This window comes from Colobus angolensis, unplaced genomic scaffold (genome assembly GCF_000951035.1).
Source record: "Colobus angolensis palliatus isolate OR3802 unplaced genomic scaffold, Cang.pa_1.0 Scaffold114, whole genome shotgun sequence".
NCBI classification, from domain to species: Eukaryota; Metazoa; Chordata; class Mammalia; order Primates; family Cercopithecidae; genus Colobus; species Colobus angolensis.
Genome location: NW_012112475.1, coordinates 2,683,923 through 2,698,840, shown reverse-complemented (window position 1 = coordinate 2,698,840; position 14,918 = coordinate 2,683,923). Strand labels below are relative to the sequence as shown.

Below are 14,918 nucleotides of genomic sequence, written 5' to 3'. Positions count from 1 at the left end.
ACTCTGTTCCAGAGGGGAGCGATGGGCTCTGCCAGAAACTGTCGGTGCCCTGCATGTCTTCCAAGCCCCAGAAGCCTTGGGAGAAAGATGCCTGGGAGATCCCTCGGGAATCCCTCAAGCTGGAGAAGAAACTTGGAGCTGGGCAGTTTGGGGAAGTCTGGATGGGTAAGGATCCAGGGCCAGATCCCACAGGGCCAGAGGGTGGAGGGGAGAGGGAGGTCACTTGCTTCTAGGAGCACCTTATGGCAAAGTGGGAATGCTACCCAAGGCAGAAGTGGAGATTTAAATAATAGCCATAAAGAAGCAGTTCTCTGATAGCAAACCAAATTGTCTTGCTGTGCAAACACTGATTTGCCTTTGAGACCAGTCCTGTAGGGGTCAGAAACTTCCTTCTGGGAAGCAGGTGTCACGGATGAGGAATCCCTCCCTCATATGGAGTGGGGACTGCCTAATAGTTTAGGAATGAGATACCCAGAGACCTTTTCAGATGATGAAAATTAAGAATGGGGAAATGCAGCTTGGAGATTTCCAGGCAACTGATGAACAGGTTATTCTGAGCACCTACTGTGTGCCCAGCACTATTAGGGTCTTGTGGGAAAATCAGAAAAGCACATCTCACAACTGCTGATTTTCCCCAAGAACTTAAAAACAACATTGCCTGCTTTGCAGGGGTGTGGGGTAGATGCAGTGCCCAGCCCAGTGTGGGGACCCTGCTGTGTTAATACTCCACTACGTTCCAAATGGGAGCAAAGACAACTTACAGGGATGCAAACAACTCAGCCAGATAAAATAAGTTTAAAATCCATGTATTTTGACTGTATTTACTGAGATTCTGCTGCATGCAAGGCCGGGCACGGTGGTTCACACCTGTAATCCCAGCATTTGGGGAGGCCGAGGCGAGTGGATCACTTGAGGTCAGCAGTTCGAGACAAACCTGGACAATATAGTGAAATCCCATCTCTACTAAAAATACAAAAATTAGCCAGGCGTGGTGATGGGAGCCTGTAATCCCAGCTACTCAGGAGGCTAAGGCAGGAGAATGGCGTGAATCCAGGAGGTGGAGCTTGCAGTGAGCTGAGATCGCGCCACTGCACTCCAGCCTGGGCAACAGAGCAAGACTCCATCTCAATAAATAAATAAATTAAATTAAATTAAATACCTATTACAATATATCTTCTCCACAAGCCTCTTTCCTCCTTTCCTTCCTCTGTAAGGAAATGAGGTAGGATGAGGTCACCAGAAGAGAATCAAGCCAGCCTTCTCTGGGACTCTGCTGAAAATGCTCCTTGGAAGCTTTTGGAAGTTTTAACGTCAGGTGACCAGCTTCCTGGAATTTCTGTGCTGCAAGGGTGGATTCATGCTGGTTGGGTGCATGGATGGCAAGAACAGGCCTGGAAAACATCGCGTAGCTCAGACTGGCATTGATTGAGGCTCATTGCCTCAAAGGAATGAACATCAGTAGGATTTTTGTGATTTCAGATTTCATGCGCTAAGTCCACCTTTACTATTTAGGTTCACAACTGCTTGACTCAAATAAGCCAAGTACATTGTATAAAATGTGACCTCACGGTACCCTGAAGCAAACAGATTTGGGGACATTGATTAAAGTCATGTTCCTCGTGTGGCCCTCTACTTAACCATCAACTATCTGAACTGGCGAAGCTTTCATGTGGCTAGGATAATGCTACTCAGAGTCAGTGTGGCAGCTCAGTAAATGCTGGGGCTTTGCCTCCTCCCACCCAGCGAGCCCTGTTCAAGCCCCCAGGGGGAAAAAAAAAGGAGACAAAAAGACAAAGCTGTGCACAGCCCAGCGCTTCTCCTCTCTAGCTGTGCCCAGGACAGCTTTTGGCTTGGGCTGGTCCATTCTGCAGACAAGCACAGAGAAATCAAAGAAACCATCACAGATCTGTGGGGCAGGAAAATGAGCCTGGTCCAGCTTTCATAGCCCTCTGAGATGGGGCATGGTGGGAAGTGTAGCCGATTTAATAACAGTTGCAGCACGAGGCCCCTTAATCCCACCCTGCTGCTTCCTGGATCCTGCCATGCCCCATCCAGCCGCAACCAAGCCAGTCTCACCCACGACTGGGACAGAGTGGCTAAGAGCGGCTCTGGAGCCAGCTGCCTGGATGTGAATCCCAGCTGTGCCACTTACTAGCTGTGTGACTGTGGGTGAGTTACTTCACTTCTCTGGGCTTCAGTTTCCTCATCTATAAATGAGGATGATGATATTATAAAACCCCTACCCCAGGAAGTTATTCATTCATTAAATAAATAATATAATTTATATAGTTATAAATCATTATAATGAATATTATTCTTATTCATTCATTGTTCATTTATGCAGAGTGCTTTGAACTTGCCTGGCATGTATGGTAAGCTATTATTCATTCAACAGTATAAACTGGCCAGGTGAGGTGGCTCAAGCCTGTAATCCCAGCACTTTTGGAGGCTGTGGTGGGTGGATCACCTGAGCTCAGGAGCTGGCGACCAGCCTGGCCAACATGGCGAAACCCCATCTCTACTAAAAATACAAAAATTAGCTGGGCGCGGTGGCACATGCTTGTAATCCCAGCTACTCAGGAGGCTGAGGTAGGAGAATCACTTAAACCTGGGAAGCAGAGGTTGCAGTGAGCCAAGATTGCACCACTGCACTCCAGCCTAGGTGACAGAGTGAGACTCCAACTCAAAAAAAAAAAGCTCAGACTTCCCCAAATCCTATGGCATTGTGCTATTATCATGGTAGAGAAAACTGAGACATAAGGACTAATAACTTGCCCAAGGGCACTCAGCTCACAAATGGCAAAACGGTGGTCATGAGCTGAAAGACTTACGTGTTTCTGGTCTATGTGATAATATAGGGTGGTGCAAAAGTAATTTCAGTTTTTTCCACCACTTTTGATGGCAAAAACTGCAATTACTTTTGCACTAGCCTAATATGTATGTTAGGTTCCCATTGCTGCTGTAACAAATTAATACAAACTTACTGGCTTAAAACAACACCCATCTATTCTCTAACAGTTCTGGGGATCAGTAGTCTGACCTTACTGGGCTCAAAATGTCAGCAGGGCTGGTTCCTTCTGGGGGCTTCAGGGGAGAACTCATTTTCTTGTCTTTTTTAGCTTCCAGAGACTACAGCATTCCTTGGTTTATGGCCCCTTCCTGACATCTGTCCAAGCTCTTGTTTCCATCTTCACCTCTTCTACTTTGACCTTCCTACCTCCCTCTAACAAGGACCCAAGTGATTACACTGGAGCTACCTGGATCATCTGGAATAATCCCCCCATCTCCAGATCCTTAACTTAATCACATATCTAAAGTCCCTTTTACCATGTAAGGTAACATATTCCCAGGTTCCAGGGTTTAGGGCATGAGCATCTTGAGGGACCATTATTGAGCCTACCACAGCGTGTTCACATTTCAATAACTGAACTGGATTTCTGGATTTTTTCCAGAAAAGTCATAGCCTGAGTTCTTATGAAAAAGTAGAAAGTACAGTATGGTTTCTTGGCTTTTTGTAGGGTAGATGATAGAAAGATGGATCAATAGATCAGAAATAATGAAGATGATGATGATGATAGCCAACATTTGCAGAGTGTTCAGTTTCCAAGTAGTTTACAGGGGTTACTTCTTTTAGCCATCAGGCAATAGGATCAGGTAGGGAGGCATGAAAATGATTCCCATTTTACAGATGAGGAAAATGAGGCATAGAGAAGTGACATAGACACGTGGCCAAGGTTTCACGGGCGGGGGTGTGGTAGAGCCTGGATGAGAGCCCAGGATGCCTGACTCCCACAGCCCACTCAGACCCTGGTGCACTTCTGCCGAGGTGCCAGCGGTGGCCTTATGGGGTGTGAGAGTGCTAACGCAAGGTGGCAGGCCTCGAAGATGCCATTCTGAGGGGTTTCTCTTTGGTCAATTCAGGAAGCTACTCTTTGTCCGTGCGAGACTACGACCCTCGGCAGGGAGATACTGTGAAACATTACAAAATCCGGACCCTGGACAACGGGGGCTTCTACATATCCCCCCGAAGCACCTTCAGCACCCTGCAGGAGCTGGTGGACCACTACAAGAGTGAGTCCCACCCCAGGAGCGGGGGGCGGCGGCATCCCCACCACGATGGGCCTGGAGACTCCTAGTCATGGATGCACTGCAGCCCCTGAGACCTGCTGTGTCCTTCCTGGCCATTCCCAGACAGATGCTTTGGGTGCTTCTGAAGGCTTAGGACTGTTGAGCAGGAGGGTGGGGTGGCCAGGATGTAGAGGTGGCACCCCGTCACACTCTGCTTGCTTGGGAATGTCTCTGATGGTGGCAACCAGGTGGAACACTGGACAGATCCAGTGGACCAGGCAGGGCAGCCTCCGAGGAGCAACCTCTGGCTGGCTGGCTCGGTGCTTGTTGCTCTCAATTGACCAGGGACTCTGTTCCAGAGGGGAGCGATGGGCTCTGCCAGAAACTGTCGGTGCCCTGCATGTCTTCCAAGCCCCAGAAGCCTTGGGAGAAAGATGCCTGGGAGATCCCTCGGGAATCCCTCAAGCTGGAGAAGAAACTTGGAGCTGGGCAGTTTGGGGAAGTCTGGATGGGTAAGGATCCAGGGCCAGATCCCACAGGGCCAGAGGGTGGAGGGGAGAGGGAGGTCACTTGCTTCTAGGAGCACCTTATGGCAAAGTGGGAATGCTACCCAAGGCAGAAGTGGAGATTTAAATAATAGCCATAAAGAAGCAGTTCTCTGATAGCAAACCAAATTGTCTTGCTGTGCAAACACTGATTTGCCTTTGAGACCAGTCCTGTAGGGGTCAGAAACTTCCTTCTGGGAAGCAGGTGTCACGGATGAGGAATCCCTCCCTCATATGGAGTGGGGACTGCCTAATAGTTTAGGAATGAGATACCCAGAGACCTTTTCAGATGATGAAAATTAAGAATGGGGAAATGCAGCTTGGAGATTTCCAGGCAACTGATGAACAGGTTATTCTGAGCACCTACTGTGTGCCCAGCACTATTAGGGTCTTGTGGGAAAATCAGAAAAGCACATCTCACAACTGCTGATTTTCCCCAAGAACTTAAAAACAACATTGCCTGCTTTGCAGGGGTGTGGGGTAGATGCAGTGCCCAGCCCAGTGTGGGGACCCTGCTGTGTTAATACTCCACTACGTTCCAAATGGGAGCAAAGACAACTTACAGGGATGCAAACAACTCAGCCAGATAAAATAAGTTTAAAATCCATGTATTTTGACTGTATTTACTGAGATTCTGCTGCATGCAAGGCCGGGCACGGTGGTTCACACCTGTAATCCCAGCATTTGGGGAGGCCGAGGCGAGTGGATCACTTGAGGTCAGCAGTTCGAGACAAACCTGGACAATATAGTGAAATCCCATCTCTACTAAAAATACAAAAATTAGCCAGGCGTGGTGATGGGAGCCTGTAATCCCAGCTACTCAGGAGGCTAAGGCAGGAGAATCATTTGAACCCAGGGGGTGGAGGTTGCAGGGAACCAAGATCACACCACTGCACTCCAGCCTGGGACACAGAGTGAGACTCTGTCTAAAAAATAATAGTACAATTCAAAAGAATTTGACAAAAAAGAAAATATGGAAAGGAAGGTAAGACAGATCTGAGTGGTGAGATTGGAAAGCCAAAAATATCATATAAGGCCCTAGACTCCTACTACAGGAAGCCTACGGTTCTAGATTGGAGCTTCCTGGAAGCCAAGGCAAAATAGAAACCCAAGCAATTATAAAACTGACAAGACCCACCAAATGAAGCAGGGTGGGGTGAGGTGAGGGAACAGCATGTGCCAAATCCCTGTGGTGGGAGGGGAGTTGGGTGCTTGAGGGACTGAGTGACCTGCAGGGTGACTGGCACGTAAAAGGGAAGGGGAGTTTAGTGGCTGATGAGGCTAGAGAGGAGGACGAGGCTGGGCCATGCAGGGGGTCATAGTGAGTCTGGCATTTATTTAAGAGCAATGTTAAGATTAAAGTGGGCAGTGTGTGTGTGTGACATAACCTGAGCGGTATTTTAAAGCTATTTTTAAATCCTTGCAACAGTACTTCAAAGGCAAGGCTTACCATTTCCACTTTACAGATGAGGAAGCTGAGGAAGCTGAGGAAGCACATCTCACACCTGCTCAGAGAGGTTAAGCGATTTGCCCTAGTGTGCACAGCTGGGAAGTGGTGAACCCGCCTTTCAACCCACATTTGTCTGAGGCCTAAGCCCATGACTTTGCTTACCTCTCTGAGAGCTGAGATGAGCAGGAAAGGCTTTCTGGAGGAGGCAGGTCTGCAGCTGGGCCTTCTAGGGTGGTAAGGGAGACCAGTGGGCTCTGATCACCTTCCCTGCTCTCTATCCCCCTCCAGCCACCTACAACAAGCACACCAAGGTGGCAGTGAAGACAATGAAGCCAGGGAGCATGTCGGTGGAGGCCTTCCTGGCAGAGGCCAACCTGATGAAAACTCTACAGCATGACAAGCTAGTCAAACTTCATGCGGTGGTCACCAAGGAGCCCATCTACATCATCACGGAGTTCATGGCCAAAGGTGCTGCATGCTGGGGCCGGGGGTGCAGGCTGTGGCCTGTACTGGTCAATTGCAGGCTCAAAGGTAGCTTGGACATGGTTCTTGCCCTTGAGATGGCCCCAATCTGGCCAGGAGCTCTTCCAACAAGTACTCATTGAGAATCTAATATGCAACAATTCAGCCCTTCTGGTTAGTGCGGTGAAATCATGTTAAGGGGTCACTGGGGAAGGGAGAACAAGGGGCTCCCAGGAGAAGGGAATGGGGCCAGAATACTCCTGTGTGATAGGAGAAGGGGCTTATGGTTCACAGTGAGCCTTAGGGGCCAGGGTGTGGTAGGGGTGGTGGGGGTGCCACTCTCCCGCATCAGCCACCTTCCCTGTACTTGCCAATGCCCTGGGAGAGGGAGCTGGCAAAGCAGTAGTTCTGCCCCCACCCCCAACCTGCCACAACTCAGGATTTCTTGGGGAATTTTTTTAGGCCACTGTTTCACAACCATTTTCAACCCCTGACATTTTTTTTGTTTGTTTTTTAGGGACAGGGTCTTGCTCTGTTACTCAGGCAGTGGTGCAATCATAACTCCTGGGCTCAAGTGATCCTCCCACCCCAGCCCCCAAGTGCCTGGGACCACAGGCCCATGCCACCACACTCAGCTAATTTTATTTATTTATTTACTTATTTATTTTTAGAGACAGGGTTGCCCTCTGCCTGCCCAGGCTGGAGTGCAGTGGTATGATCATAGTTCACTGTACCCTCAAACTCTGAGGCTCCAGGATCCTCCCGACTCAGTCTCCCCGGTAGCTGGGACTACAGGCATGCCCTACCACATCCAGCTCATCCCAAAAAAAAAAAATTTTTTTTTTTTTTTTTTTTGAGACGGAGTCTCACTCCGTTCCCCAGGCTGGAGTGCGGTGGTGCGATCTCGGCTCAATGCAAGCTCCACCTCCCAGGTTCACGCCATTCTCCTGCTTCAGCCTCCCAAGTAGCTGGACTACAGGCGCCTGCCACCATGCTTGGCTAATTTTTTTGTATTTTTAGTAGAGACGGTGTTTCCCCGTGTTAGCCAGGATGGTCTCGATCTTCTGACCTCGTGATCCGCCTGCCTCAGCCTCCCACAGTGCTGGGATTACAGGCGTGAGCCACCATGCCCAGCTTCTAAAATTTTTTTCTAGAGACAGGGTCTCACCATCTTGCCCCAGCTTGTCTCAAACTCCTGGGCTCAAGTGATCCTCCCAAAGCTCTAGGATTACAGGCATGAACCACCAAGCCTGGCCTAACATACATATTTGTAAATTTCTTCTAGAGATGGGGTCTTTCTATGTTGCCCAAGCTGGTCTCAAACTCTTGGCCTCAGGTGATCCTCTCGCCTCAGCCTCCTAAAGTGCTGGAATTACAGGTGTGAGCCTCATGCCTAGCCACTCTGCCCAGTTTTTGATAAACAGAATCATCTCACACAATCCCATTTAGGGTGATTTGAAACCTCAAGCCTTTTTCATTTTAACTGTGCAATTATGCCAGTCCTGTGAAGGCATGATCCCAGCCATCCAGGCCCAAGGGCTGTCTCAGTCACAGAATTCATCTAGCAATCAAAAAGTCACTTCACAAAAACTCAAATTCTCTTTCTCAAACACTAGGAATTGCAAACAAATATTTGTATTTAAATCTACTACTATGAAAAATCTTCACCACACACTAAAGTATCAGATTGGTGCAAAAGTAATTGTGGTTTTTGCCATTAAATAGTAAAAGTAGTAAATGTTCCTCTCTTCTCCCCCATATAGGAAGCCTGCTGGACTTTCTGAAAAGTGATGAGGGCAGCAAGCAGCCTTTGCCAAAACTCATTGATTTCTCAGCCCAGGTGAGAGCCTAACGAGGAAACGGGGAAGGAAAACAGGAATTCAGTTTTTTTGTTTGCCAAATATTTACTGACCGCATACTATGATGACAGCAGTAATAATAATGGGTAAAATGTATTGAGAGCTCAGTATAAAACTATGCTTTTCGCATGTATTTTATTATACATGTATTCATTCATTTAATCATCCTATAAGTTTTATAGGCTGGGATTTTTGTTATCTATTTTGGTATAACAAACCACCCAAGTCCTAGTAGCTTGAAACAACAATTGTTATTTCTCATGATCCTGTGGGTTGCCTGGGGTTCAGCTGGGTGGTTCTTCTGCTTGTCGTGGTAAAGTGAGGTGCGGATGCATCCTGGTGGCACTTGCCCAGGCTAGAATGTCCAAGACATGGCTCAGCCTCCAGGGTATCTCCACATGGCCCCTAACCACCCAATCACCCAGCCTGAGCTTCTTCACGGCGCAGCAGCTGGGTTCCAAAACGGAGCTGGACCAGGAGCCAAGCCTTCATGAGCAGGCTCTCAGTAAGCCTCTGCCTGCATCAGGCTTGCTAATGGCCCATTGGCCAAGTCACATAGCCATGCCCAGAATCAGTGTGGGAGGGGACTGACCAAGAACACAAATCCCAGGGACGCCCCCTCCACCGATATAACAGTCTGGCCACAGGTAGATAATTATCAACCCATTTTACAGAATAGGAAATTGAGGCATAGAGCAGAAGTAAAGTACAGATGCAGAAACTGAGCCCCAGTGTGGTTAACTGGCTTGCATAAGTTACTGTGCTAATTATGGGGGATATAGCAGTGAACAAAATGAAAATGTTCCTGTCCTAATAGAGTTCACAGTCCAGAAGGGAAGATGGGTATTAAATAACCAAATCTCTTAGGGACCATGACCCAAGTGGTCCTGGCTGAGTCAAAACAGCACAGTATCTAACAAAGTAAATGATGTTTGCAAATCGCAGAAACACTGCTGAAAACCTCATTTTCTTTCTCATGTTCCCCATGCCCCTTGCAGCTCCTCTCACCCCCAGCCTGAGCAGTTTTTTACTTCTGTCCTCTCTCATGCTCTCTCTGATGTATGGAAAAACAGAGTGTAAGGACTGGGTAGTATTAGAGTGCATAGCTAGAGCATTTAGCCTGGTCCAGGAGCAATCAGAGAATGCTTCCTGGAGGAAGTGGCCTCTAGGCTGAGCCTGAAGGATGAGTAGAAGTTCAATAAATGAAGAGAAAAGGGAAGGGTCTTCTAAACAAAAGAAACAGCCTGTGCAAAAGTAGGTGAAGGAGTTCAGCCTACTCAGCAGAAGTCCAGAGCAGGGTTGGAGTTGAGTGAGACCCTGCCTGGGCCTCAGCTGGGCCTGCTGGAGATGGGCCAGGGCAGGGCTCATTTGAGTATGCAAATTCCAGGGGCCCATAGGACACCACAAGGTGTAACAAAAGACCCTATTTTCAGAGCCTGGAATGCCAGAGGCATACGGAAATGTGTTTTCACTACAATGGGCCAGGTCCTCTGGGAGACAATAGACTGGTCTGTTGCTAAATTATCATCTTCGAACTAGCAGAAACCCTGCTAGGCAGCAGTTACCGACTGGGCAAGAGCCACTCTCCCCATTTCACAGAGGGGAAAACAAACCAAGGGAGGAAAAGAGGATCTGGGCCTTCATCTGTCCAGAAGCAGAGGTAGATTCAGAGCCCAGGGACAGAAAGGAGCCCACCTGGGGCCTTGGTCTTCACTTCCAGACTCAGAGAGGCAGCTTGGAGCAGCAGGTGGAAATAAGAGAACTGGACCATGCATGTGGTGTTTTTGTGGTCACAGCTCTGTGGTCGAAATGTTATGCAGTAGCTGCATATATACAAACAGGTCAAAACAGAGCTGCTCTGACTGAAGCAGGGTGGGGGCTTATCTGTGGCCTTTCTTTTGTCTCCCCCACTCCTACAACCTTGAGGCATCCATAGGATTCAGTTTGAAGAGCTCTACAGGTCCTTCCAGCTCTGATGCTGTGACTCCCTTTGGAAGCAAAACCAAGTTCCAAGACACGCTATTTGGGGGTCATGAAATCTCACCACCTTATCAACCTGCAGTGCTTACTCCTGGGCCCAATAAACCTACTCATTATTCATTCAGTCAGCAAATCCTTGAGAAGCAACACTATTAGCATCTGGGCTTAGGAGTCACATAGAGTTTTGTTTTGATCTCACCTCTGCCTGTGTAGCTTCGAGCAAGTTGCTTAACCTCTCTGAGTGCCACTTTCCCCCACTGGGAGCACTGAGAGCCACTCTTGAAATAAATACTTAACTATGTGCCAAACACTCTACTAAGCCTTTGATGTAGGCTTAGGGGATTCATCTTCACATGACCCCCTGGAACCAGGTGCTATTACAGAGAAGAAAAGCGAGGTACAGAGAGATGACACAACTTGCTAGACATCACAGAGCGGCAGTGCTCAAGCTGAGTTGGTCCAGCTCCAGAGCCATTAAGCAATTACCCTCTGCTGTCTCCTAAGTGGGGTGTCATCCCTGCCCCATTGAGCTCCTGTGAAAATCAGTAGCATATGGGCATCTGCCAGTGAGGATCAAACAGTGGTAACTACCAGCATTAGTTTAGTGCTTGCTCCAGAAGAAAAGCGAGGCAAAAAGGCTGGGCCGAGTAAAAGATAAGCGTGGACCCCAAGCAACGCTTTTGGAGCTCCATCCCTGGCTCCACAACTTGCAAGCTGTGTAAGCTGGGGCCACTTACCTATTTCTCTGGGCTTCAGTTTTCTTATCTGTGGAAATGGGGCTGATAGCAAAAGTGCCTCCTCTAAAGCACATGGTAAATGTCACATAAGTGTTTAAGTATCATCTTATAAATAAGCTACGATACCTTCCATCAGCTAAATAATTTTTGTTAACTGTTCATCTAAGGACCCGTAAATTTCCCACACTCCGAGGGCCAAGATGCTGTCTCACTCCACCCTGGCAACCTCATCCCCATTTCATCCCCACCCCCCACTATTTCAAACAAAATCAGAGTCTCTTCCAAGTTTTTATTGAAAAATCTGGGTCTCTGGGTCTCCCTTGGGCTTGACAGCTCAGGCCTGTAATCCCAGCACTTTGGGAAGCTGAAGCAGGAGGAGCCTTTGAGCCCAGCCTGGGCAACATAGTGGGACCCCATCTCTCTTAAAAAAAAAAAAAAAAAGTTCTTTTTAAATTTAGTCGGGCATAGTGGCATGCACCCGTAGTACCAGCTACTTGGGAAGCTGAGGTGGGAAGACTGCTTGAGCCTAGGAGGCACAAGTTGCAGTAAGCTGTGATCCCACCACTGTACTCCGTGACAGAGAAAGGCCCTGTCTCAAAAGAAATAAAAAAAAGAAGAAAGAAAAGGAAGAAGAAAAGCATGGGTCTCCATTCTAACTGCCTCGGGTGCCTCCTGCTGTCCACTCCTTGCAAGTGCGCCACCCACTTGCCTCAGACCTTGAGAAGCCCGCCGGTGGTGCTTTGATTGTTCTGTCTGGTCAGATGCCCTCACTTCCAGAATAATTTCATCAGACTGCACTCAGCTGCAGTCCGCTGGAGCTCTGGAGTGCTGGGTTATTTAGAGGCAGCAGGAAGCACTGGATTGGGAGTCCTCAGACTGGTTTGAGTCTGACATTCACAATTTTCCTGGTGGTGTGATCTGGAACAAGTAGTTCCATGTCTGTAAAACAGAGATCATGGTCATTCCTGCCTCAAAGAGCTCATAGCCCAGTTTGCAAACCAAAAGTGCTGCTTTCTGGGCATCTAAGGGTTCATCTTCAACCTCTCTTGTCCAAACCCTTGTAAGTAAAAATGTCTGCAAGATATAATCCCTGTGTTTTCATCAGAGGCTTCTAGGGCCCCTGGTGTGAATAAGAATCCTCCACACAGTCTGTTATTCACTCAGCAGCCATGGTGATCTTTAAATGTACATCAGAACATGTCACGCTCCTGCTCGAAGGCCTCTACTATCTCCCCAGCATGCTCAGAACAAAACCCACCCTCCTCTCCTGGCCTACAAGGCAGTTCATGATTGGCGGCCTTCCTCTCCACTTCAACTCTCCACACTCTCTCTGTGGCATCTTCTGCTGCCACACTGGCCTCTACTGTTCCATGAACACCCAAGCTCTTTCCTATCTCCACGCCTTTGCACCTGATGTTCTCTCTGCCTAGAATATTCTTATGTGACACACTTATTAATACCACCATTCAGATCTTTGCTAAAACCTCACCCCCTCAAAGCAGGTTTCCCTGAACGCCTAATCTGAAAAAGCTCTCTACAGGTCATATTTTGTTACTCTGTTTTATTTTTTTTTCTTTTTGAGACAGAGTCTCGCTCTGTCACCCAGGCTGGAGGACAGTGGCATGATCTTAGCTCACTGCAGTCTCTGCCTCCTGGGTCCAAGCAATTCTCGTGTCTCAGCCTCCTGAGCAGATGGGCTTACAGGCATGCACCACCACGCTCATCTTCCTTTTGTATTTTTAGTAGAGATAGGTTTTTGCCATGTCATCCAGGCTGGTCTCGAACTCCTGGCCTCAAGTGATCCACCCACTTTGGCCTCCCAAAGTACTGGGATTACAAGTGTAAGCCACCATGCCCAGCCTATTTTATCTTTTTCTCTATGGTACTTACCACCTGCAGGAGCTTTGCCTAGCTCGTCACCTGTTCAAGCAACATGTCTGGCACCCACAAGACACTCAGTAGATTTCTTTTGAGTAAACAGGTGAATTTTCCTTACCCAGGCTGGGGCATGAGGAAGATATGAGAGGTATAGCAGAATATGACATGAGCCTAGGTTGTCCCCAGAAACACAGTTGAAGGTGAAAGTTCTTCATAGTATCCTAGGGTTCGTGTGTGTGTGTGTGTGTGTGTGTGTGTGTGTGTGTTCCTGGAAGAATAGGTCCCAGAGAAATAGTCCCATTGCTTTTTCCCTGAGAACATTTCAAAGTGCTCTCTGGAAGTCTTGGAACTCTTGAGAATCCCCCAAACTGGCCCAGGCCTTAGGGATCCCCCTAACCTGAATGGATTGATGGACAAATGCCACCCTGAGCCCTGGGGCCCTCCTGACAAAAGAGGGAGGGCTGGTGCAGACATTTCCCATTTTCTTCCACTTAAACACCTCTCTGCTGCTTTCTGGTGGGGCCATCTTGGCGTAGGCCAGGTCTGAGGACAAAGGTGTCTCTGTTTGGGGTGCAGATTGCAGAAGGCATGGCCTTCATTGAGCAGAGGAACTACATCCACCGAGACCTCCGAGCCGCCAACATCTTGGTCTCTGCATCCCTGGTGTGTAAGATTGCTGACTTTGGCCTGGCCCGGATCATTGAGGACAATGAGTACACAGCTCGGGAAGGTAGGGAACGCTGCCAGGCAGCCCCACGTTGCCCATTTGGATGGTTTTGAGTGTTGAGAGTTGATACTTGTGAGAGCGATTGGTAAAATGCAAGGGTCTGCCCCCATATTAGCTGTGCATTCTTGAGCTTGGTGGATCCTTCTGGATAATGTCCTGAACTTCAGAGTCTCACCCAGAGATTTTGAGGAGATTTTAGATCAGATTGAGAAGTACTGATAGATTTTAGAGGAAGTGGGCAAATATATGTTGAAATTAAGGGTAACAGCAGCTTTGTGCATAACAGACAAAAATGGGAGGATATCCAGATGTCTATAGCAGGAGGATGGATGTATACACTGTGGTACATTCACAAAATATAATACCACGCAGTGATGAAAAAGCAAAAACCGGCCAGGCTCAGTGGCTCACGCCTGTAATCCCAGCACTTTAGGAGGACTGCTTGAGCCCAGAAGCTCAAGACCAGCCTGGGCAACACAGGGAGACCTAGTCTCTACAGAAATTTTAAAATTAGCCAGGCATGGTGGCGCATGCCTGTAGTTGTGGCTACTCAGGAGGTTAGGGTGAAAGGATCACTTGAGTCTAGGAAGTCGAGGCTGCAGTAAGCCGTGATCATGCCACTGCACCCAGCCTGGTGGACAGAGCAAGATCTTGTCAAATAAAAAAAAAAAGAGAGAGAGAGAGAAAGAAAAAAGCACAAACCAATGCTAAATGCACCAAAATGGGTAACTCTCACAGGTATAATATCAAAATGAAAGAAATCAGACCAAAAAAAAAAAAAAAAACAGAGTAGATGCTGATTGGTTCCATTTTTGTGAAATCCAAAAAGAGACAAAAGTCGTAAATGGACATTCATGGCAGCATTCTTCCTAATAGCCAAAACACGGAAACAACGCTCTTTAATGTCCACCAATTTATGAACAGATAAAGAAAATGTGGTAAATCCATACAATGGAATATTATTTGGCCATAAAATGGAATGAAGTACTATGCCAGGCTAGAACAAAGATGACCCTTAAAAACATTATGCTAAAGGAAAGTCAACATGAAGACCACATATTGTATAATTCCTCGTCTATGAAAAGTCCAGAACAGGCAATCTTTTATTTTTCTTTTCTTTGAGATGGAGTCTTTCTCTGTTACCCCGGCTGGAGTGCAGTGGCTCAATCTCGGCTCACTGCAACCTCTGCCTACCAGGTTTAAGCGATTCTT

At 47.8% G+C, this 14,918-nt stretch overlaps 1 protein-coding gene across 2 annotated transcripts in view; it reads left to right on the top strand.

Annotated features, from left to right (window-relative positions):
• The window catches only part of HCK (HCK proto-oncogene, Src family tyrosine kinase), a 53,284-nt gene that overhangs the window by 30,961 nt on the left and 7,405 nt on the right, over positions 1 to 14,918 (top strand). For both annotated transcript variants that reach the window (XM_011959967.1, XM_011959975.1), the window contains 5 exons: positions 3,922 to 4,071; positions 4,428 to 4,580; positions 6,352 to 6,531; positions 8,289 to 8,365; positions 13,556 to 13,709. In XM_011959967.1, coding sequence (XP_011815357.1) covers positions 3,922 to 4,071; positions 4,428 to 4,580; positions 6,352 to 6,531; positions 8,289 to 8,365; positions 13,556 to 13,709 — 714 coding nt within the window. The remainder of the gene's footprint in view (positions 1 to 3,921; positions 4,072 to 4,427; positions 4,581 to 6,351; positions 6,532 to 8,288; positions 8,366 to 13,555; positions 13,710 to 14,918) is intronic.